Genomic DNA, 24,511 nt, shown 5'->3' with positions numbered 1-24,511 from the left:
ATCTACACAGTATTACTTCACTAAAGTAAATGTGTGTATCTATGTGTACTTATATATGCAAATAAATTGTTGCAGAAACTAATTCTGAGCAGAGAAATAAAAGAAATCCAATTATTAGTCACAGATACCCATATACCAGATAACCTGTGTGCTCCTGCGAAACTAAAGTTATTTACTTTTCCAAAATATTAAATTGGCACTGGAAATCATGTTAAGTGCACACACATACATACATACATACGTATCCATCCATCCATCCATCTAGAGAAGACAATATATTGTGCAAAATTCTTTTATTAAGCCTTAATAAAGTTAAAAATTAGTAGTGTTTGTTTTTATGTCCTATTGGAAAAGCTTCATTGATATTGTCTTAGTAAGAATATTGTGAATTCATAAATTGTAAATATTTACTTTCTTATTGATGTAAAAGAAAGCAGTATCTTATAACATTATTCTTATAGGCTGGCATGTATGAAGCAGTTAACGAGGTTTACAAAGTACTTATTCCTATTCATGAAGCTAATCGGGATGCAAAGAAACTATCCACGATTCATGGTAAACTTCAAGAAGCATTCAGCAAAATTGTTCATCAGGTAAGGATTGCAATTTCTAGCTTCAGTATACACAGAGAAAACTGTCTAAAAGCATTATTCTTGCTTTGTATTGATGTCAAACTAGATCCTGTGAAATGACCATTTTAATCAGGTGACAAATGAATAGTGTCAAAATGGTAGTTCATGGCCAAAGCAAGATTCAGTAACAATGAATTTACCTAAAGTAGATTATGATCATAATAAACTTTCCACATAGCTTTTCTTTTTTTTTACTTTTTTTGAATTATTACTATTTGCTAGATTTTTTTAAATTGTGGGTTATTTTCTGTTTCAAAATGTGGGTTACAGTTATGAATCTGATTTTTAAATTGATTTCTATTCCTTTGCTGCCAAAAAAGTTTTTTTAAGTTAATTTTTATTAAATGATCTGAAAGTTTAGTAGACTCCTAATATTTTTAATGATTTCAACTAAACTTCGGTTGTTTTTCATAGATGTTTTCATTCAACCATCCTTTGATATATTTCTAATATGAAATTAACATTTAGTGACAATAATGAATAAAATGGTTGTCTTATATTTATTCAATTATGATAGTATAATTTCAGTGCTTGTTCGTAGTCATGGAATCCACATATTATCACCAAAATTAACATCAAAATAAACTTGGTTTAAAAATGAAGTAAACTACCAACAGTTGATTTCCCTGAAACTAAATCCTTGGCTCCATTGAAATACTCTGAAATATCCTGTGGAGCCTCCTCCTCTCCACTTCTCTCGGGGCTGCCCGTGCTGTTATCTGCTCTCGCTATCCTCTGAGAAGGAGGTGGTGTATTGGTTGTCCACTTTTGTCTTCAGTACTGTTCCTACTTTATTGTCTGTTGGCTGGACCTCTTCTTTCTTGCCATTTACTAAGCTGTTCTAGATGAATTGATAGAATCTGAAAAACTTCAACATTCTTACAAGAGGGCTGCTATACTGTTAAGCCATAATTTTATTGTTGTCTACTAAAATATTGAAGTTGTAAAAGATTTATTAGGATCGATGATCTTAATGAGTGGGGTTTTTTATAATCAGTTGTACATATACTGTCGAAGGAACCTCATCTCATTTTCCAGAGCTGTAAATTGTAAAATATACATGTCAGGTCTGGAACATTTAGAGGCTAGTAGTTTCCAAGAAAATTTCAACCGTTTATATCAAAGGCATTTGAGCCAAATTGCACTTTCTGTTCCAGTTTACCCTGGATAGTTTGGTGAAGTGCAGCTCACTTTAGCTGGAGATCTAATTTAGACACGCAGATGGAACAGGCAGCTGACTCTCTCTCCCCAAAATCTGTACTTTCACTTATTAAAGTTTTTAAAAGGTGAAATTTTAACTGCTATGTTTTGAACAAGCAATTTATGAAATGATCACAGGTCTTAAGTAAAAGAATATAGTCTTTAAGACATCCTGGTGTCTTCTATTCGTGGAGAAGAATTTGTGGTATACACTGCCTTACACTACTGAACTTCCTTTGGCCTTTTTTTGTTCTTTTTAAACAGTTTTTTTTTTATGACTTGCCCTTTTTTACTTTTTATTATACAGAGTACTGGCTGGGAGGTAGGTAATGTTTTAGTTAGTTAAAGACACTAATAGATTGATTTAATCAGATTTCTTATGCCAATGCTTTGCCCACATCTGCTAGCTGTGGGCATTCTGTTGCTGTCTGCTATCAACTGAATTCATTAACCAAAGAAATTTTGTTAAAATACTGTAAGTTATTTGAAGAAATTTATTATTAAGAGGTTGTAGGCAGTGCATGGAAATCCATATGTTACACTAATGAGATTCTTTGGTAAATGAGCCACTTTGTCATCACTTTAGTTTGTTTTTTTCTTTTGAAGCATTTTCTTTCATCAACATTTACGCACAGATTTCTTTTTTAACCATATTGTTTCACCTCATTTTACAGAGGTCGATTTATGTGTTATTGCTCAGAGGTGTAAATAGAAAATACTATATTTCATCTGATGGACGCCATCAATTGTAAGACACCATTATTTTATGCCTTTAAGAAAGGGAAAAAACCCCTGTGTATTAAACCACAACATCCCATCAGTTGAAAGATGAATGCCGACTGCTGAGATATTAAAATGTAGGGAAAGAACCCTGCATCTCAGAGTTGATGAAATCACATGTTAGCATGATCTTGAGTCACTTCAGCTTGAGTGTAAGCACTGCTGAGGAAAGAAATCCGCTTGTTTCATTGAAATTTTGTTGGAGGGAGGGGTAAAGAGATTGAGAGAAGTTGAAATTTGCTTTGACCTCATATCTGAGAGTGTTTGATAGTCAGTGTTTAGTGAAGACTACACATGCCTCCTCTTCTGGAGTAGTTCGGCTCATGATTGTCACATCTAAATCAGCTCTTACCTGAAAAATGCCAGGAAGAATTGATTGCCATTCTTTTAAATCTTTCTGTAAAGTAAAGAATTCTATAAAATCTGCCCTAATCTATTTTGGTGAGGTAAAGCAAAGTATTAATAAATCAGGTTTACCTAAAGCTAGGTGTATTTGTAAATTGTCTGCTTTGCCTCTCACTTTTTAGTCAGATTTATGTTGATTAAACAGCTTAGACTTTCTCTGTTTGGTTTTCCATTGCAGTCCTTGTTTTCAGACCCAAATAAGAAACCTGAGCAATAAATGTTACTGGTGTGCTTTCTTCCATTTCTGGATTAGTTCCCACCTTTTGCTTTTCTTCAGATGAAGCCAGTCCTCTTACATCTGCCTTAATCCTGCAGAGTGAATGTGTGTGCTCTTCTCGATACCTGCGGTGGAATCCCTCCTCTCGGGGGCTCAGCTAAGGCACATGTAAAGGGACTTGCCAAGGTTATCTATGAGGGATAAGGGTCCTCATGAATTTCCAAACATGAAATGGAATTAGCTGAAAAGGAGGCGAACAAGAAGATAGATTGAAACCTCTGAGCAGTTTATCACTAGTCTGCTTGATGCTAAATCGACCCCTGAAAGGTATAATTTTCACTGGTTATGACATTAATAGCATTCTGTCATCATGTTTATTGCATGGTAAAAGTCACACAGACTTTATTTTCTTGTTTATATTCTTGTCACTGCCTTTCACTGGACCTTTAGCTGTGTAGTTTCTAAAATTGTTGCACGTTTGTTTTTTTTGCTTTTCCCTTGTAAAACTTGAATGGATGCTTGCATTTTAAAAATGTGTTTGCTACCATTTGCTGCTTATTTGTTTTGAAATTTCCCTAATTAAATGCTTTCTGTTTTCTCTTCTCTCTGCCCTGGTTGCTGACCCTACTCCCTACTTTTACTATTGTCTATTGTGGTAAGTTCCTACCTTGTGAATATTTTTCTTTTTGGGAAAAGAAAGTTTTTCTCTGGGAAAACTTCAGTAATTTCGTTTTTTCTAAAAGCAGTATTTGCTAGCTAATTTCCTAGCGTTCTCAGAGAACTCTCACTGGACTGAAATCCAGTAAGGATAATTTATTCATTGTAGAAAGACTCTTTGCATTGGTAACTCACTTCTTGACTTATAGGAAAAGCCTTCTGGGCTTATATGTTAGCAGGGTGTTTCATTTTTCATTGTGCTGCTTGATTTGGTATGAATTATTTGAGTTGGCAAAGCTTTTTAGGGATGTGTGTTTGGGTTTGTGTGTGTGTAAAAGATAACTCTAAAACTTGATACTTAGCAGTTTGGTCACATATTTACCATGCAAAAAAACATATCATGACCCCTCGTGAATCATGGTGGTGCTGTCAGCTCTGCCAGTCTCAGTCCCTGAATGGCTGCTCAGTGTTCACCTTTGCTTTCTCTTTTCCCAAGCCCACGTATTTTTCTTGAAATAATAGGAAATAAATTGCATCTTAATCGTTTCTTTCTTATGATTGCATTTTCAATTATTTTTAGAAAAAAGAAATGTCAAATTTCTGTATGGAAATTTTTATAACCTTCTCATAGTTTGTGTGTGTATATTTCATTTTTAAAAACATACATTTATCTATTTATCAAATAATGATCAATTTGTATTCAGAAGTAGATTAATTCATTAGATAATTAGTTAGACCATTGTAGGTATAAAACATCCATGAGTCTTTACCTCAGGAAGGTCAAGTTAGATATGAAGAAAGTTAAAGAAAACACAGTAAGGGAAAAGAATCCTATCTCTAAGAGGAGATACTTTCTGGTAGTCGTGACTCCTTGGAAATGGGTATAGACCCATGACTGAGCACCTGATGATGCCATACCCCTGACTCTGTTCTGCCTTTGTGCTACTTTTTTTGGGGGGGGAAGATAAGCCCTGAGCTAACATCTGCCATCAATCCTCCTCTTTTTGCTGAGGAAGACTGGCCCTGAGCTAACATCTGCGCCCATCTTCCTCTATTTTATGTGTGGAATCCGTGCCACAGCATGACTTGATAAGCAGTGCATAGGTCTGTGCCTGGGATCCAAACCCATGAACCCTGGGCCACCAAAGCAGAGCACATGAACTTCACTGCTATGCCACTGGGCCACCCCTGCCTTTGTGCTGCTTTTGAGGAGAAAAAGAAAGATGTGGACAGCAAACATTTACTACATAGATGATATTAGGCATGATTTCTTTTTTCTGAACTGGGACATATAATGGTCAAAACTGAACTTCTGATAAGGAATGGAGTAGGATATATCTTAGAAGAATATCTTTGGTAGATAAACCAACAACCTGATTTTAATACTAAAGTATATAGGAAGGAGATGCATGCATGCCTGCAAAAGCAATGATAGTAGAGGACAGTGTTGTATTATAGAGGAAGACAAAACATAGGGAAGGAGGAACCTAGTAATTCTCAAGAGAATGACTCAAGGAAATTCTGAAAAATTCTCAAGGAAAACATCAGAGAAGTGGAAGATGATTCAGGGGTCATACTTATGTCCTAGTGATGTATACCAGTATATAGAGTATGGAGATATATAGCTTAATTAAGAACTTGGACTCAGGTGTCAAATATATTGGGATTTAACTCCCAGCTCCACCACAGTGGTTGATAGAGTGTGACCATGGGCAAGTTACTTTTCCTCATCTCTAAAATGAAGGGGAAAATAAAGGTACCTAGCTCATAGATGTGATAGGAATTGACATAATGTGTGTAAAGTGGATAGCCAGTGTCTAGCACATAGTAAGTACTCAAAAAATGTTGAAGGTTATTCTTTTTGTTGTTACTATATTATCATCATTATTATCATTACTGTTACTTGAAATCTTAATACAGTTTGTTAATAAAATCTAAGAGGTATTACGTTCCCAAGTTGAGATCTATGACTACATAAACTGATAAAAGTACATGTGTTCTTTAAGAGGAATAGACATAATAGATGGGAAGGGAATTACAGCTGTGTGAAATAGTGGTGTGCCTATATGGAGATCAGTTAGCTCAGAGGAAGCATAGTGGAGAACAGTTGGATGAGGATAAAGGAAGTTATCGAAGTGATGTCATTGTAGAGATTTTCAACTAGCTCAACAGAATGTCTCTTTCTAAATAAAGATAACAAAACTAGAACAGATTTAAGATATATTTGTCATAAGAGATTTCAGCCATTAGAGACGTGGTTAGATTTCCTTGTCTGAGACATAGTTTCATCACCCATAAGATTGTGGAATCAATAAGTAGGACTGCTAAAGAAGAAGTTGAAGTGTGGGAATGATGGGAAATTCAAAAAGAGTTCATAACAGTAAAGGAAGGTAATGTTAGAAAAACATAGGCTTGATTATAGGAGACTGGATTAAAAATTTTTTTTCAAAGGAAAAATAGGTATCATGTGGTCCAAAACTCTGAAGAAAAAATAAAGATGAAGTAATGCTTTTCCTAAAGATGAAGCTATGTGATTATGCTTTCCTGGACCTGGTAGAGTCAGTAGCTTGACAGTAGAGAACTCTCTAAGTTGAAAATAAATTTACTCAGACTCTTAACTTTCCTTCCTCTGCTGCTGCCTCTTCCACTCTAGTACACACACATTCATTTTCTATTCCAGCAACTCCCAGGTTACCTCTCTGATCTTATCTCCTCCATTCTCCCTCTTGCACACTCTGCTCTAGTCACACTGACCACCTTCCTATTCTACGAACTCACTAGATGGGCTCTTGCCCCAGGACCTTTGCACTGGCTCTTTCTGCTTCCTGGAATGCACTTCCCCCAGAGATGCACCGGAATAACTTACACCTCCTTCACATCTTTGCTCAGATGTCACCTTCTTGATGAGACCTATCCTGACCACTCTGTCTCTTTTGTTCAGTGATTTATCACAAATGTCTAGAAGAGTTTACTAACACATAGTAGGCACTCAAATATGTGAATGGATGAATGAATAGTTTCCCTGACATACATTCTATTTCATGACTTCATATCTTCCTTTCTTTTTTGTTTTCCTCTTTCTCTCTCTCTTTGTTGGAATGTCTTTTCCTCCCCTCCACCTCCACTTGGCCATTCTTTGAATTGAAGAACCCTGTGCATGTGTCACCTCTTGTGACCTTGCTCCAACAGGATTAATCTTTTTCAGTATCGTTTTTTGATTATAGCACATAACCCTTTGTATTGTAATTATTGGAATACATTTTTTACTCTCTTGAGGAGCTGTCTTATTTATGTTTTGTTTTCCTATTACTGAGGATGAACAGTGGTTAACACATTATAAGCACTCAGTAATTTTTTTCCTTGAACTAAATGTTAATACGAGAAATTAAATAAAGAGTTTAAAATGGCTGCTCAGTAACTAGTTCAATTTTCAGCTGCATTAATAAAATTCAAGCCCAGATCCAGAGAGGCAGTGAGCCCACTGACTCCTTCACTGATCAGATCACGTGTGAGCCAACTGACTCCTTCACTGATCAGATCACGTGAGCAGAGCTGTGTCTATTTCTGGGATACCGTACTTTAAAAGGTGGCCTTGAAGAAATCTGATAAAATGCAAACGGGATAGTAATTACTGCCATATGAAGACGATTGAGAACTGGGAAGTTTAGCTAAAGGCAACACATCTTAGTAGCTGTCTTCAAACATTTAGAAGGCCACAATATTGAAGATTTGGAATAGTGTTTCAAAGTGGAGACGTCTGAGAGGAGTACAGTCAGAATAACAATATTTTAATATTTGTGGTTTTAAAAGATATATGTATATATGTGTATGACATTTTTGAAAAATAACCATCACAAATTATTAATTTTCCCAAATGCCTCTCTTATTTTCCATGCGGTGCCTTCATTCCTTGATTTTGTCAAAATTTGCTATTATTGTTCTATTGGCTTGTTTTAATCAGAATTTTGGTTGAATACTTTTAATCTAACTGGAAAGATTTCCTTTGCTATGGAGATCAGTTAATTTTTATGTCTGTTAAATTTTGAAATAAAATAGTGCCTACAAACATAGGTTCCTTACCTGCCACACAAGAGGGGCCAAATAAAAACTGAACGCCAGGTTTATGGCAAGGAAAGGTTTTTATTTTGAGTGATATCAGCCAGGAGGTGAGAGTGAGCCCTCAAATTTGTCTCCCTTCCTGTCTTGTCTCCCTGAAAGAGGGGAGGCAAGGGATTTTAAAGGTTTGAGAGGAATGTGGCTGCTTGTAGATGGGGGTGGGGGATCAGTGGCCTTGCTGGTCCTAGCTTTTCCACCAGCCTGCTTTTGGCCTTGGGAGGCTGCATGTGCAGGGAGGAGGAGGAGCTGATAGGGAATCCAGGTGGGTGACCTTGTCTGTCTCCTTGGTGGATGGTGGATTCTGGAGCCGGTGAGCCAGGGAGGGAGCAGGGAAAGAGTGCTTTGGTTTTAACCCCATATGTGCTGGGAACTGATATCAGGGCCAGTGTCAAAATAACTTGTGAAAAGAATTTAAATTAGATACCTCAAGCTTCTTTATCTCCAAAGCCATTTTTCTATAAAACTTTACTTCTTCTGGACAAAAATGTGGGGATATTTTTAGTCACTGTACTCTTTTTTATTGTATTGTGAAACTGGCAAATTAAGGACCAGAGTTTCCCATTTTGCTTAATTATCTGTAACATTTGTGGCTTGTTTTACATAGTCTTTTGCCTTTTACTAAGAAGTCAGTACAGGGAACATAAGTCTAAGACAGACTAGGCTTAAAGAGAATTCAGAGGTACTTAAATACTTATGTGTGTGGCTTTGTATTTAGGAGCCACCACAAAATCTTTCTGATACATCTTTGTATCGAAATTGTAAGGATTGCGTAGAAAGCTTCCAAATATTTTATCTTTTTTGAAGAAATTTGTTTTAAATGTGCTGTGTAAGAGTTAAGGTGACCTTATTGTACTTTTTAGTTGAAATGAATGTGTGGTTAATGTATGCAGTGGGTGGCTTGGGGGCTGTAGAATAACCAACTCGTCTCAATTTTGGTTTTATCTTTCATTCTTAAATTTCTTTCCATTTCTATCCCATTTTTAATTACTCTTCCACATATAAATATTTTTGTCAGCAGAGGGACATGGATTGTAATTTTTTTGCTTTAGTGCTTCTGGATGGTCTTGACATTTACTGATTGCTCTATGCCAGGTGCTATACTTGGCTCCTGACTTTTATGATTTTATTTAATATACATAAAAAGGTTATATAAAAGCTAATGCTAACTAAAAATGTTAGCATTGTTTTTAAATTTAACTTTATTTAGTATGCTCTAATTTCAGAGCAATTAAGGCACAGTTCATGTTATACCAACCATCTTTTCTTGCAATAAGGAAAATAAGTTAATTTATCTCAATTGTATGGACTTAAAACAGAGATCAATGTGAGGTAGTCACTTGGTACAAACCTTGAGAAACATATACCATATGTGATTTGTTCACTTGGTAAAAGCTTTCATTGCATAATGTTATATGGTAGAAATAATGAAAACAGATTATTTACTTTGTTTTTACCTTCATTTAAGAATTAATAAAATACTGTAATTTTTAATTAAAACTTTTTGTGTTATGTGGGGAATTTTATGCTATATGTATCTAAATGTAATGTGAAAAACAAAAAGACTTTGTGTTAAAGTTTCTTCATTTTCCTAAACCTAGGATGGTAAGCGGATGTTTGGCACCTATTTTCGTGTTGGTTTTTATGGAACCAAGTTCGGAGATTTGGATGAACAGGAATTTGTTTACAAGGAGCCTGCAATAACCAAACTTGCAGAGATATCTCACAGATTGGAGGTGAATGCCGTGCTGGTTCATAAAATATCTTCTTTAATTTGTATTCTCTATGATGAGTAGACTTTCACATCTAGATCTAATCATTTAATAAGCAGATCCTGCCAAATAAACTCCTCTTTTAGAGTATAAGGATTTTTGATAGGTGCAACAATACTCTTTTGAATCTTTCAAATTTTTTATAAAAGGCAACGGTAAAATAATATTATTAACTTTATATTTTTGAGGCTCTATTTTTACACGTATTTTAGAAACCCCTATACCCTTTGGAATTACTGTAGTTTATGGAGAGATGTGTAGTGTTATGCACATTTTATAGAAAAAGGCATAAGGAATTAAGTAGCAACTAATTATGAAACTAGAACTGGAACCCCCAAGCAGTTTCTGACCAAAGGACATTATCTCTTTGGCTTAGCTGATTCCCAGTCAGATGTCTTTAGAACTTAAAAGCCTGAAATCACACCTTAAAAATTAAAAACACTTCTTAAAATCTCATATCCTTTATAGTTTCTTAATTTTCACCATAAATGAATAGCTTTCATATTTATGAGGCTAACCAATCTTTTCTGCTATCATTATTCTTTCTAACATGTCTCTATTCTTGTCACTCAAAGTGTGGTCCATGGACCAGAAGCACTGGCATCACCTGGGAGATTGTTTGAAATGCAGAGTCTCAGGCCCCACCCCAGACCTGCTGAATCAAAATCTGCATTTTAACAAGATCCCCAGGTGATTGTCTTCACATTCAGAGTTTGAGAAGCAGTGCTCTAGGCTTGTTTTTATTCCCAGCTGATGTTAATTTCTTGAATGTTAATGTTCTTACTGGTGACTTCCCTGGGCTCAACTTCCATAAATTGGCTTAAACTGTGACTTTTTGTTTTTCAAGAGGCTAGTTAAGTCTTGGGATATATTAATTGAGACAGTATTTCCCAAACTTAATCATAAAAATTATCTTTGAAGGGAAGAGTGGGAGTTCTCCTTTGAAGATTCCAATTTAATTTTTCTTTTGAATAGCTCCATCCATTGACCGTGCTGCTACTCGGTGTCATATGGAAAAGTCACTACATTCTTGACACAGGGTTGCCTTTTCAAATTCTAAACCTATATAAAACTTCAAAAGGTCAATGCTTTTATTTGAAAATTCTGGAACATTATATTAAATCATTCATAAAAATGAATGCTTGTTTACTGACCCACGTCTGCAAGAAATTAGGCCACATCAATCTCAATAAAAGTAAGATCCTATACATCAGAGATCCTGAGTTTCTTTTGTCTCTGCTTTCTGTTCCCTTTTTGTTTTTCTTGAGGACCTCTCGTGGAATCCTGTAGTTTTTTTGGAGAAAATAGTTGTTATCTTCTATTTTGTGTTAAGTAAGTAGATGGGAATAATATCAAGTAATTATGGACTGATATCACACCAATTTGATAGGCTAAATATAATTTTTGTGAACCTAAACAATTTTGTTTTGTAATTATTGACACGATTGTACAAGAACTTACTAAATGGCCTAATTTTGCTCAGGAGTCTCCCTCAGAGGCCTCCTCTGTTGTTGGGTAATACTGTTACTCTATGTAAAAGATTTCTTTGTTTTTAATTGTAGGGATTTTATGGAGAAAGATTTGGAGAGGATGTGGTTGAAGTAATCAAGGATTCTAATCCTGTAGACAAGTGTAAATTAGATCCTAACAAGGTATGGTTGATTAAACTGTAACAATGTATAGGCACATCTTTGACACTCTGTGATCTTGCTGGAGAAAAACTAAATGATGATGTAACAGTGAGAAAATGAAGGACTTTTCTCTTTCCCAGGCGTATATTCAAATCACCTACGTGGAACCATACTTTGACACATATGAGATGAAGGACAGAATCACATATTTTGACAAAAATTATAATCTTCGGCGTTTTATGTACTGTACCCCCTTCACTTTAGATGGGCGTGCCCATGGGGAACTTCATGAACAATTCAAGCGGAAGACCATTCTGACTACTTCTCATGCCTTTCCTTATATTAAAACAAGGGTCAATGTCACTCACAAAGAGGAGGTAAGTTCACAAATGGAGAAGCAGAATTAGTGAAACGAACAGATTGGAGCCATGTGAAAAGTTTGGATGTGGCGTTACGTACCGTCCCTCACGTGGTAACGTACTAGAATTGTGCCCATCTTGAGTCATTAACTTCAGGCTTCTTAGCTTATGCTTTTAAAGGCTCATTTTCTATTTTGTCATCTAGGCATCCAAAGTTTGGAATTTTATTGTTAGGTAACAGTTTACAACTGGTCTCCACTTTTTTTCTTATTTTAATTGATTTATATAAAGCTCATTGAATAGTTTTCTGTGTGTACTGACTTAATAGATGTTATTTCACCCAGATCATTTTAACACCAATTGAAGTTGCTATTGAAGACATGCAGAAAAAGACACAGGAGTTGGCATTCGCAACACATCAGGATCCAGCAGATCCCAAAATGCTTCAAATGGTACTCCAGGGGTCTGTAGGCACAACAGTGAATCAGGTTAGTGCTTTTTGCTAGTGCTTTGTGTTTTAAGTTAGAAATGGAATTTGGGATGATTTCACTATTATATTTTACAAAGATCACAAAGCAAGAGCCAAATCAAGTGAAAAAGATAGGTATTAGAAGTGGTTGCAAAAAGCACTGAAAGTATAAATGAAGATAAACTGGAAACCGAAACGTTTTTAGTATAATCTCTGTTAATTTTCTGCCTATCTGTTCGTAAACGTTCTAATAAGAAGGAATTGATTCACTTAAAATAACCTTTCCTTTAAAAGCGTGTACTGGAAGAATGTGCTCTAAAAACGAGGGCTCATTTCCAGAGCTGCATGCATGCATGTGGACACCTGCTCTTGAGATACTCCCCAGTGTTGTCTTCTCAGATCTCCTGCACAGCAAGTTGTGAGGAGTAAACAAATAGTGTGGAATCCCTGTCAAAACTTTAATAAATATGTACCAAGATATTATTGTTGTTTTGTCATATGAAGATTAGAAGTCATCCCCATTACCTTCTTGTAGTTGATTGATTCAGGTTCTCTTGATGATGATTAGAGAATATCCCAAGGTAAGGGAAAATCCAGAAAGGCTTCAAAGTAAGATTTCATATAATATGTCTTATCTATTTTTTTTTTCTTTTTTTTAAAGATTTTTTTTTTCCTTTTTTTCCTCCTCAAAGCCCCCCAGTACATAGTTGTGTATTTTTAGTTGTGGGTCCTTCTAGTTGTGGCATGTGGGATGCTGCCTCAGCATGGCTTGATGAGCAGTGCCATGTCTGCGCCCAGGATTTGAACCAGCGAAACCCCGGGCTGCCGAAGTGGAGCACATGAACTGAACCACTTGGCCACGGGGCTGGCCCCTATTTTTTAGGTTAGAGGAATGAAGCCAAACAATGTCCTATCAAAACTGAAGTAAACACTGTAAGACCTTTACCCACTGAAAACATACATGATTTAGAGGTTTTACCTCTGAGTGATAAAACTTACAAAAGGTCTTCTTTAGCTTACAGTGTTAGGAAGACATTTGTAATACTAAGGGAAGCTGTTTTAGGAAATAAGTCTAATAATCAGTGGATTGACAGTTGATTGTCAGTAGCTGACAACTCTTACATCCAGGCTAAATTAAAGAACTCAAGGCAGAATGCATTAATGAATACAGTAGTCAGTCCTGGAGCTCCTGCTCCTCTTCTTTGAAAAATGAATTAAGAAGTTAATTGCAGGGGCTGGCCCCGTGGCCGAGTGGTTAAGTTCGCACCCTCTGCTGCATGTGGCCCAGTGTTTCGTTGGTTCGAATCCTGAGCGCAGACATGGCACTGCTCATCAGACCACGCTGAGGCAGCGTCCCACATACCACAACTAGAAGGACCCACAACGAAGAATATACAACTATGTATTGGGGGGCTTTGGGGAGAAAAAGGAAAAAAATAAAATCTTTACAAAACAAAAAGAAGTTAATTGCAGTAGGCAGGAATATTGATTTGGCATTAGGGAAGAGTAAAGGCATATTGCCAGAATCTCTCTGAAGAGCTTTAATGTAGATGTAGACATATATGCATGAAACTTAAATGCAGCCATCTCAATGCTAAGAACGATCGTGTGGGGAAATTCTATCTCTATGATTTTAAAGAAGACGAAAACAAACTTCTTGTTTGATCTTCTTATTTTACAGGGGCCTTTGGAAGTTGCCCAGGTTTTCTTATCTGAAATACCCAGTGACCCAAAACTCTTCAGACATCATAATAAACTGCGACTCTGCTTCAAAGATTTTACTAAAAGGTATTCCAGGCTTCCTACATAAAGATCTCCAGATTGAGGATGTCCAGTACCACAATGTGACATAAGGGTCTTAAGCAACTGTTGAAAAGAGAAAATACAGGAAAGTGGTCCAGGATAAGAAATAGTCTGTGTATAGCTTGTTATTCCTTAATAGAATATACATATGCCCCCCAATACTTTATAATGCCATATTTATAATTTTAAAAATTGAAAAGCCAAGAATCAGAAATTTGTTTTAACTTGGAATTATTGTTAGACTACTTAACTTGAACACTCTTATTTATTGTGAACCCTCTATGTGAGAGTTTCTGCTTCCCTCCCCTCAGGAAACATACAGTCAACAACTTGGAAGCAAAAAATTTGTGTTCAAATCTTGTCCTTATTGTTATGTGTCCTTTTCTGGGTCACTTAATCTCTGTGAGCCTCAGTTTTCTAATCTATAAAGTAAGGATAATAATCTCTACCTCTCACAGGGAGGTGGTGCAAATCGGGTGAAATAATATATGAGTGTGTCAGGAATCCCCAAGACCACCCCCAGTTTTGAGGATTTGGTAGAGTGCCCAGGAGTGAGCACAGAGTTATAGTCATGGCTGGGACTGATTACAGTGAGAGAGCAAAGTGAAATCCGCAGAGGGAGAAGCTGCAGGGTGAGCTGGAGGAAACCAGGTGTAGGCCAAAGGGTCCTCGCCCCAGGGAGTCGCCCAGGAGGTGCTGATTCCTCCAGCAGGGAGTGGTGACAGCACTTGTGAAATGTCATCTTTCAAGGGAGCTCACAGAGACTGAGTGCCAAGATTTTTACTGGGCGCTAGTCCTGTAGACAGCTCCCTGACCAGTACCGGAATTCCAGACTCCCAGAAGGAAAGCAGGTATTCAGATAAACCATAATATTTGCATGAGTCGTTTAGGCAGAGGGAACCACTCTTACCTTCTGGTAATGGTGGGAATCCTCCCAAAATCCAGATTCCCAGACACTAACCAAGGGCCAACCTTGCAAGCAGGCCATCTAAGGATAGCAGTCTAGGGCCTGCTGTTAACTCTTGTCTGCACAAATAATACTTGGCACGAAATAAATGTGTTCAGTAAATATTAAATTTTGAAACAATAGGGAAAAATAGTCACTTATCAACGTGTTACCAATTCCTGCTTTACTAACACCATGAGCACAAAAGAGAGAATGATTAGTTTTACTTAGTGATGTCAGGGAATATTTCACACAAGAGTTGACATTTGATATAGACTTTAAAGGATGAATTTGGTTTTTCAGACAGAAAAGAGGGGAAAGGATATACTAAATAGGAAAAAAAAAAACCCAGCATGAGCAAAGTTCAGAATCTGTCATAAGAAAAGTGAATGAATAGTTTTGTGAAACTGGAACCATGGAGTCTATGAAGACAAGTGGTCAAAGAAAATACTGTGAAAGTGGACTGGGATTAGGTTGAAGGGCCTGTGTCCAGGAAGTAATGACTTGATTGTCACCTAGCAAAGCAGCATCAGAACCATAGTCAGAACCCAATCTTGACGCCCTGTTGTAGAGGAAAATGAATGTGAAATCATTCATTGGATGGATTTACTAGGGGTAGAAATAATTTTAAAATCTGTTTTGTCATCAGAAAAGTATGAGGAATGCCAGTTTGTTCAAGTATTTTGAGATGGTATTTCCCTTATTCTTGTTGCAAGAACTATCATGAATTGCTATCAGTTTCTTCTGCTTGAACATGGTAAATATCTAAAGGAAAAAAACTTGAAAAATCTTCATTGGAAGTCTGAGATTTTATAATCTGATTATTGGGGTAGACAGCCTAAGAGGTTTAGTTTAAGAAACAATAGGAAACATAGCTCCTACTGTATGGAGCAGATGAACTGTGGCAATAAAAGAGAAAAACTTGCTTTAAAGTTGTAGAATTGACTGTTTTTTAGCATTAATTTTATTATTTGGGAGGTTTCAAATAATAACCAAAAAAACCCTGCTACCTTTGTGAGCAGACAATCTTGGAACAATACATATTTCTTTAGATCATAGACATTTAGTAATAGACCATCATATACTACTTTTGTTGCTATTGTTTTGTAATTTTTACTATGACTACAGTTCTAAACAAATGTCTCCCCTCTATGGCTATTTACTGTAAGGTAATGAATTCCTCTGCAGGTCTGCTTAAGTGTTACTGTCTGTAGAGAAGGTTTTCTCCTTTTAAATTACAAAAAGGCATAAAACAAAACAACCTGCATAATATAAACGTTTCAGAGAAAGTCATAGCCAATACTACCTTTTTTACTTTTATGTTGCCTTTCATTTTTTATGCCAGTATGCGTATATATTTTATAATAGTTCAGTTATAATATACATATAATCTTAAATTCTTATTTTGCTATTAAAGTTAAAACTATTATTCCAAGGGTTATATTATTTCATCAGATGTTTGAATTTAAGTGTGGTGTAAGTTAACCACAGTGGATTTTTTTCTTTTGTTGAATTAAAATTTTAAGTATAAGATGATTGAGCCAAAGTACATGAGCATTTTTATTGGCTCTTAATATGTAAAGTGTACTAGTCTTTATTCACCTTGCTTTGAGTAATATCATTTTAATAGGGTGTCTGGTTAGTCAGTTTAAATGGTACTTCAGTTTGCATTCTTTTATTCCTAAAAACAATAAACACTTTTCCATGTGTTTACTTTTTATATTTTTGGGTTTATCTTTTAAAATTTGTTTTCCTTAAATCTTGACTATATTTGAAATAATATTTATAACATTTGCTCTTAAGGAATAGGGAGAAAAAAGTCATGTACCTACCACCCAGCTTAAAAAATAGAGCATTGTCGTTGCTTTGAGATCCTCTCCTCCTCCTATGCCTTTCTCTGATACCATCTCCCCCTCCTTTCCTTCAGAGGTAACCACTATCATGAATTTCATATTTCTCATTTCTTTTATTGTCTTTGTAGTTTTATCATATATGAATGTATCCCTTAATAATACACTATTTAGTTTTGCATGTTCTTTTTTAACTTTAAGTGGACTGTGTGTGTGTGTGTGTGTGTGTGTTCTTCTGTGGCTTGCTATTTTCAGTGTTTGTGAGATAGATCTATAATGTTGCTTTATTTTTGTATATTCCATGGTATGAATGCACCATGATTTATTCATTTTTCTGTTGATGGATATTTTGGTTATTTGTCCAGGTTTTTTTTTTCAGTTACAAAGAGTAGTATTCAGATATTCCTCTACCTATTTCTGGAGGTCAAAGTGATTTTCTAGGGGTTGTATACCTTAGAGTAGTTTTGTTGATTCATCAATTCAACTTCAACCAGATAATGCCACATTTTTTCCAAAGGGTGTAAGCCAATTTACATTCTCACCAGTAGTGTTTGAGAGTGTTTCTACTGCTATGTAACTTCACCAATATTTGATAATGTCTAATGGTTTGACTTTTACCGATCTGGTGGGTGTGAAATGATACGTTATTGTGGATTAAATTGGCATTTCCCTAATTACTAAAGCAGTTGAATGTCTCGTCATGTGGTTGTTAGCCATTTCTCTTTCCTCTTTGTAAAGTTACATGTTCAAGTCATTTGCCATTTTCCTATTGATTCTCTCTTTCTGATTTCTAAGAGTATTTACATATTCTAGATATATGATACTTTATAATTTGTAGGTATCACAGATATCTTCTCTGAATTTTGGGCTTAACACTTTTTTCTTTTTCTTTTTTCTTTTCTTCTTCTTTTTTTTTTTTTTTGCTGAGGAAGATTCACCCCAAGCTAACATCTGTGCCAGTCTTCCTCTATTTTGTATGTAGGTTGCCACCACAGCATGGCTGACAGGTGGCGTAGGTCAGCACCTGGGATCCAAACCCGCAGACCGAGGCTGCTGAAACGGAGCACGCCGAACTTAACCACTATGCCATGGGACCAGCCCCAGCACTTTTTTTAATAAACAAAAGTTTTAAATTTCATGTAGTTATATGATTCAGTATTTTCCTTTATGATTATTGCTTTTTGTGTCTTGTTTAAGAAATAATTTTTTACCTAAGGTCATACTAGTATTCTATATTGACTACTGAAAGTCAATATAATGATATCTGTAAAATTCAATATAGATTAAACAAAGGGGAGGAAGGCAAAAAAAAGCTGTATTACTTTTTTAAAAAATCCACTTGCAATTGGTTTTTTTGTGTGGTTCAACTAGGGATCATTTTGTTTTTTGTTCGTACTGATGATTCGTCATTATCGCAGTACTGTTTGTTGAATATGGTGTGAGACACAGGTCAGATCCCTTTTCCCGTTTGGATATCCAGTTGACCCAGCACCACTTACTTCAGAGATTGTCCTTTCTCCTCTGTTTTGCAGTGTCATCACTATTAAAAAGTCAAGTGCTAGGTCTGGCCCGGTGGCACAGTGGTTAAGTGCTCACGCTCCGCTTCGGCGGCCCAGGGTTCACTGGTTTGAATCCCGGGTGCAGACAAGGCACTGCTTGGCAAGCCATGCTGTGGTGGGCGTTCCACATATAAAGGAGAGGAAGATGGGCATGGATGTTAGCTCAGGGCTAATCTTCCTCAAAAAAAAGAAATCAAGTGCTCATGTTTGTGTGCATCTGTTTGGGGGATCTTTATTTTCTTTCATTGGTCTACTTCTCGCTCCTTGAGCCAATATCATGTTGTCTTAATTATTGCAGCTTTATAATAAACCTTGATGTCTGATAGAGCAATTCGTCTCACCTCTTATTCAAGGACTATTTTTGGCCCTTTTCCTTTTGACTAAATTTTAAATTTTAGAATAAACCTGTCATTCCCTCCACTGCCACTCCCCAAAATAATAACTGAATCTGAATCTATAGATCAGTTGGAAGAGAAGCGACTTCTTTATAACTTGACTCTTTCAGTTCATGAATTTGATATATTTCTCCATTTACTTAGATTGTTTAAATGTTTTCTTTAATATTATTGTAATTTTCTATACAGGCTATATATATCATTTGATTTGTTTTCCTCGGTATTTAATACTTCTATGCTTTAATTAGTGGTATCTTTTAAATTATATTTTCTATTTGCTGGCATACAGAAATGTAGTTAAATTTTATGTGTTTTACATGAGTATACTGCCAAACTCACTTATTAATTCTAATCATTTATCTGTAGAATCTTTGTCTTACAGTACTACCTCTAGTAGTGTGTTGAATAGCAATAGTGATAGAAGGCATGATTTTCTTGTTTCTGATCTAAAAGGAAATATTTTCACCATTGAGTTTAATGTTTTCGTTGGGTTCTTTGAAGATTTTTTTTTATTGCAGTAACATGGGTTTATCACATTATATATAAATTTCAGGTGTACATCATTGTATTTCGACTTCTGTATAGATTACGTCATGTTCGCCACCCAAAGACTGATTATAATCCATCACCACGCACCTGAACCTAATTATCCCTTTTGTCCTCCTCCCTCCCACCTTCCCCTCTGGTAAACACCAATCCAATCTCTGTTTCTGTGTGTTTGTTTGTCGTTGTTTTTGTCTTCTACTTATAAGTAAGATCATACGGTATTTGACTTTCTCCCTCTGACTTATTTCACTTAGCATAATACCCTCAAGGTCCATCCATGTTGTCACAAATGGCCGGGTTTCATCATTTCTTATAGCTGAGTAGTATTCCATTGAAGATATACCACATCTTCTTTATTCATTTGTCCCTTGATGGGCACCTAGGTTGCTTCCAAGTCTTGGCTATTGTGAATAATGCTGCAGTGAACATAGGGGTGCATGTATCTTTATGCATTCGTGTTTTCATGTTCTTTGGAAAAATACCCAGCAGTGGAATAGCTAGATCGTATAGTAGTTCCGTTCTTAATTTTTTGAGGAATCTCCATACTGTTTTCCATAGTGGCTGCACCAGTTTGCACTGCCACCAGCAGTGTATGAAGGTTCCCTTCTCCCCACATCCTCTCCAACGCTTACTGTTTCCTGTCTTGTTAATTATAGCCATTCTGATGGGAGTGAGGTGATATCTCATTGTAGTTTTGGTTTGCATTTCCCTGATAATTAGTGATATGGAACATCTTTTCATGTGCCTGTTGGCCATCTTTGTATGTTCTTTGGAGAAATGTCTATTCAGATCATTTGCCCATTTTTTAATTGGGTTGTTTTTTTGTTGTTGAGATGTATGAGTTCTTTGTATATTTTGGATATTAACCCCTTATCAGATATATGGTTTCCAAATATCTTCTCCCAATTGTTAGGTTGTCTTTTTGCCTTGTTGATGGTTTCCTTTGCTGTGCATAAGATTCTTAGTTTGATGTAGTCCCATTTGTTTATTTTTTCTTGTTTGCCTGGTCGGACATGGTACTTGAAAATATGCTGCCAAGACCAATGTCGAAGAGCGTACTGCCTCTGTTTTCTTCTAGAAGTTTCATGGTTTCACGTCTTACATTCAAGTCTTTAATCCTTTGGGTTGAAGAGGTTCCCCACCTATTTGTAGTTGTGTTGAGTTTTTTCATGACAAATTTAAAAATTTTTTCAAATGATGTGTGTGTCTTTGTGTGTGTGTATAACATAGTGGTAGAACAATTTCCTCTTACTTTGTTTGGCAGTTTTGGGGCTGTTTTCATGGGTGAGATTGAATTATAATTTTTTCTTGTAGTCTTTATTAGGTTTTGGTAATCCAGCCTTGGAAAATGAGTTGGAAATTCTTCTCAGGAATGGTTCTTTTTTTCCCCTTATACTCTGGAATCATTTTTTATATACTCTGGAACAATCATGTTACATTGGGATTATCTGTCCTTAGAATGTTTAGAATTTTCATGTTGTTGTTTTCTTTGTGGATAGATTTTCGATTTGATTGATTTGATGGTTTTAGGATTATTCATATTTGTTTTAGTAAATTATATTAGTCCAGAAAAGTGTAATTTCAGATTTATTTGCATTAAATTATAAATAATATCCTCTGTACCTTTATAAACTTCTGCTGTATTCAACTTTATGTCCCATTTTTAATTTCTAGTAGGAAATATTTGGCCTTCTCTCGCTTAATCTTGCCAGAGCCTAGTTTATTTTTTTAGTTTTTTCAAAGAACCAACTTTTTCTTTTCTTTTTTCTCTCTCTCTCTCTTTTTTTTTTTTCGGTGAGGAGGATTTGGCCCTGAACGCAAATCCATGTCAATCTTCGTCTATTTTGTATGTAGAATGCCTCTACAGCATGGCTTGATGAGCAGTGTGTAGGTCTGCACCAGGGATCCGAACCTGCAAACCCCAGGCCACCGAAGCAGAGTGCATGAACTTAACCACTATGCCACTGGGCTGGCCCCCTTAAAGAACCAACTTTTGCTTTTTTTGTTCGTTTGTTTTTGAGGAAGATTAGCCATGAGCTAACATCTGCTGCCAATCCTCCTCTTTTTGCTGTGGAAGATTGGCCCTGAACTAACATCTGTGCCCTTCTTACTCTGCTTTTTATGTGGGATGCCACCACAGCATGGCTTGACAAGTGGTGCTAGGTCTGCACCTGGGATCCACACCAGTGAACTTTGGGCCACCGAAGCAGAGCACACAAACTTAACTGCTCTGCTACCAGGCGGGCCCTCAACTTCTGCATTTTTGACACGGAGCTATCATACTTTTAAATTTTTTCTGCCTTATACTTTGAGTTTATTCTGGTCTTTTTAAGTTGCTTTGCTCTCAGTTTTAGCCTTCTTTTCTAATATAAGCATTTAAGATTGTATATTTTCCTCTGGGCCTCGCTTTAACTGCATTTCGTGAGAATTGATGTGTATACATTGTTTTTTTAACATCCTTCATTTATCTATATTTACCATCTATTCAGTTAAGAAACATTCATTTGAATACAGACAAACTACTGTGCCTGATGCCATTGTTGCTACATAAATGATTATGGTTCCATTCCTTAAAGATCTTTTTAGTCTAGTGGTGATATGTGAAAAAATGGCTTCAGATTTGACATTAAAATAGATGTAATTTTTAATTAAATGAAAACTGGAAGTGAATGTTAGATTTTTTTTTTTTTAAAGACACATTTATTGAGCGTCGTGATCAGACTATTACATTTAGCAATCAACAGCATGGGTGCAAAAAAAAAAAATCTACATTAAAACCCTTTGTTGGAATGCTTCACACTTTCCACAGAACAGAAACTAAAATAACATGTTATACAATTAGTCACAAATACAGTCCTGGAGTTTTTTGCCCATACACATGAGCATTGTCTAAAACATGTCTTCTTTGTAGCAGCTAGGCCCTACCACCACTGTGCTTGGCTGAGTTCACAAATCTGTTGTAACCTGTATCTTCCCTTCACTTCTCTGGCTCTCCTCTCCTGCTAAGCTTTGTTTCCTGGCAGTAATTAAAACCTTCTGCCACTGCCATAGCTACTGCTGCTGCTGGAACCGCCATAGCCACCTTGGTTTCGTGGTCTGGCAAAGTATTGGCCTCCACCACCATAGGGGCCAGAGCATCTGCCTCCAAAATTTCCTCCTTTCATGGGTCCAAAATTTGAAGATTGATTGTTGTAATTTCCAAAATCATTATAGTTTCCTCCACCTCCAAAATTGCTTCCATCATTACCAAATCCATTATAGCCATCCCCACTGCCACCATATCCACCACCTGCCACGGCTGCCACCGAAGCTAACTCAACCACTGAGTTTCCTCCACAACCAAAGTTGTCATTCCCACCAAAACCACCTCCACGACCACCACCAAAATTTCCAGAACCACTTCGACCTCTTTGGCTGGATGAAGCACTAGCCATCTCTTGCTTAGATAGGGCTTTCCTTACTTCACAGTTGTGGCCATTCACAGTATGGTATTTCTGAATAACAGACTTGTCTACGGAGTCATGGTCATCAAAAGTTAGAAAAGCAAATCCTCTCTTCTTGCCACTGCCTCTGTCAGTCATGATTTCAATCACTTCAATTTTCCCATACTGTTCAAAATAATCTCTTAGGTGATGTTCTTCAGTGTCTTCTTTAATGCCACCAACAAAAAGCTTTTTCACAGTTAAGTGGGCACCAAGTCTTTGAGAATCTTCTCTTAAGACGGCCCTCTTTGGTTCCACAACTCTTCCATCCACCTTGTGTGGCCTTGCATTCATAGCTGCATCCACCTCCTCCACAGTGGCGTACGTGACAAAGCCAAAGCCTCTGGAGCACTTGGTGTTTGGATCTCTCATTACCACACAGTCCGTGAGCGTTCTCCGTTGCTCAAAATGGCTCCTGAGACTCTCATCAGTTGTTTCAAAACTCAAACCTCTGATGAAGAGCTTCCACAGCTGTTCGGGCTCTTTGGGAGACTCTGACTTAGACATGACTGCAGTGGGAGGGGAAACTAACAGTGCTTACTCGGCAGCATCCACGGGCAGAAAGCGAAAACTGGAAGTGAATGTTAGATTTTAAAGGAACTCAATTGATCATCTGTTTTCTGCCTTAAAGGTAATTACAAGAGAGGATATTTAACATTCAACTGAAAAACTGAATGTCCTCATCATGGTGAATATATATACAGTAGTCCCCTGTTATCCACAGTTTCAGTTACTCGTGGTCACCTGTGGTCCAAAAATATTAAATGGAAAATTCCAGACATAAAATTGTAGATTTTAGATTGGGCACCCTTCTGAGTAGTGCAATGAAGTCCACTCCATCCCACCCGGGACGTGAATCATCCCTTTGTCCAGCAGATCCATGCTATAGACGCTACCCTGTGAGTCACTTAGTAGATGTCTAGGTCATCAGATCAGCTGTTGCAGAACCACGGTGCTTGTGTTTAAGGAATCCTTATTTTGCTTAATAATGCCCCCAAAGCACAAGAGTTGTGATGCTGGCAATTCGGATATGCCAAAGAGAAGCCATTAAGTGCTTCCTTTAAGTGAAAAGGTGCAAGTTCTCAACTTAATAAGGAAAGAAAAAGAATCCTATGCTGAGGTTGCTAAGATCTACCGATAAGAATGAATCTTCTACCCGTGAAATTGTGAAGAAGGAAAAAGAAATTCATGCTAGTTTTGCTGTCACACCTCAGACTGCAAAAGTTATGGCCACATTGCAGGATAAGTGCTTAGTTAAGATGGAAAGGGCATTAAATTTGTGGGTGGAAGACATGAACAGAAAACATGTTCTGATTGATGGCAACATATTGTGCCAGAAAGCATAGAGCCTATGTGAAGACCTCAGCAAGGGATCCGCTGAAATGAGCGACACCAAGCCATTTACTGCAAGTGAGGGATGGTTACACAGGTTCAGGAATAGATGTGGACTGAAAGAGACCACATTCACATAACTTTTAATAGAGTATATTGTTATAATTGTTCTATTATTATTAATCTCTTACTGTGCCTCATTTATAAATTTAACTTTATCATGTGTATATATGTATAGGAAAAAAACAGTACATGCAGGGTCAGCACTATCCAAGGTTTCAGGCATCCACTGGGGGTCTTGGAACATATCCCCTGTAGATAGGGGGGACTTTTCTATAGCACTATGCCAGAAGAAATCTTTTG

The 24,511-nt window shown here is 36.7% G+C and overlaps 2 protein-coding genes across 6 annotated transcripts in view; one reads left to right on the top strand and one right to left on the bottom strand.

Annotated features, from left to right (window-relative positions):
- Positions 1 to 24,511, top strand: part of DOCK7 (dedicator of cytokinesis 7) — a 203,869-nt gene that overhangs the window by 176,106 nt on the left and 3,252 nt on the right. For 3 of the 5 annotated variants that reach the window (XM_044749192.2, XM_044749191.2, XM_070486408.1), the window contains 7 exons: positions 462 to 593; positions 2,140 to 2,154; positions 9,615 to 9,740; positions 11,339 to 11,428; positions 11,548 to 11,784; positions 12,111 to 12,254; positions 13,917 to 14,023. In XM_044749192.2, coding sequence (XP_044605127.1) covers positions 462 to 593; positions 2,140 to 2,154; positions 9,615 to 9,740; positions 11,339 to 11,428; positions 11,548 to 11,784; positions 12,111 to 12,254; positions 13,917 to 14,023 — 851 coding nt within the window. Of the gene's footprint in view, positions 1 to 461; positions 594 to 2,139; positions 2,155 to 9,605; positions 9,741 to 11,338; positions 11,429 to 11,547; positions 11,785 to 12,110; positions 12,255 to 13,916; positions 14,024 to 24,511 lie in introns of all 5 variants that reach the window. The other 2 variants (XM_044749193.2, XM_070486407.1) reach the window with 1 other exon arrangement.
- On the bottom strand, positions 21,963 to 23,949 carry LOC106839759 (heterogeneous nuclear ribonucleoprotein A1-like). Its single transcript, XM_014854700.3, has one exon. It carries the CDS (start codon positions 23,321 to 23,323, stop codon positions 22,361 to 22,363), a length of 963 nt encoding a protein of 320 aa, XP_014710186.3. The 5' UTR covers positions 23,324 to 23,949; the 3' UTR covers positions 21,963 to 22,360.

Source organism: Equus asinus, chromosome 16 (genome assembly GCF_041296235.1).
Source record: "Equus asinus isolate D_3611 breed Donkey chromosome 16, EquAss-T2T_v2, whole genome shotgun sequence".
Lineage (NCBI taxonomy): Eukaryota > Metazoa > Chordata > Mammalia > Perissodactyla > Equidae > Equus > Equus asinus.
The sequence above is the reverse complement of the archived record's forward strand: the minus strand, read 5'-3'. Positions and strand labels throughout refer to the sequence as shown.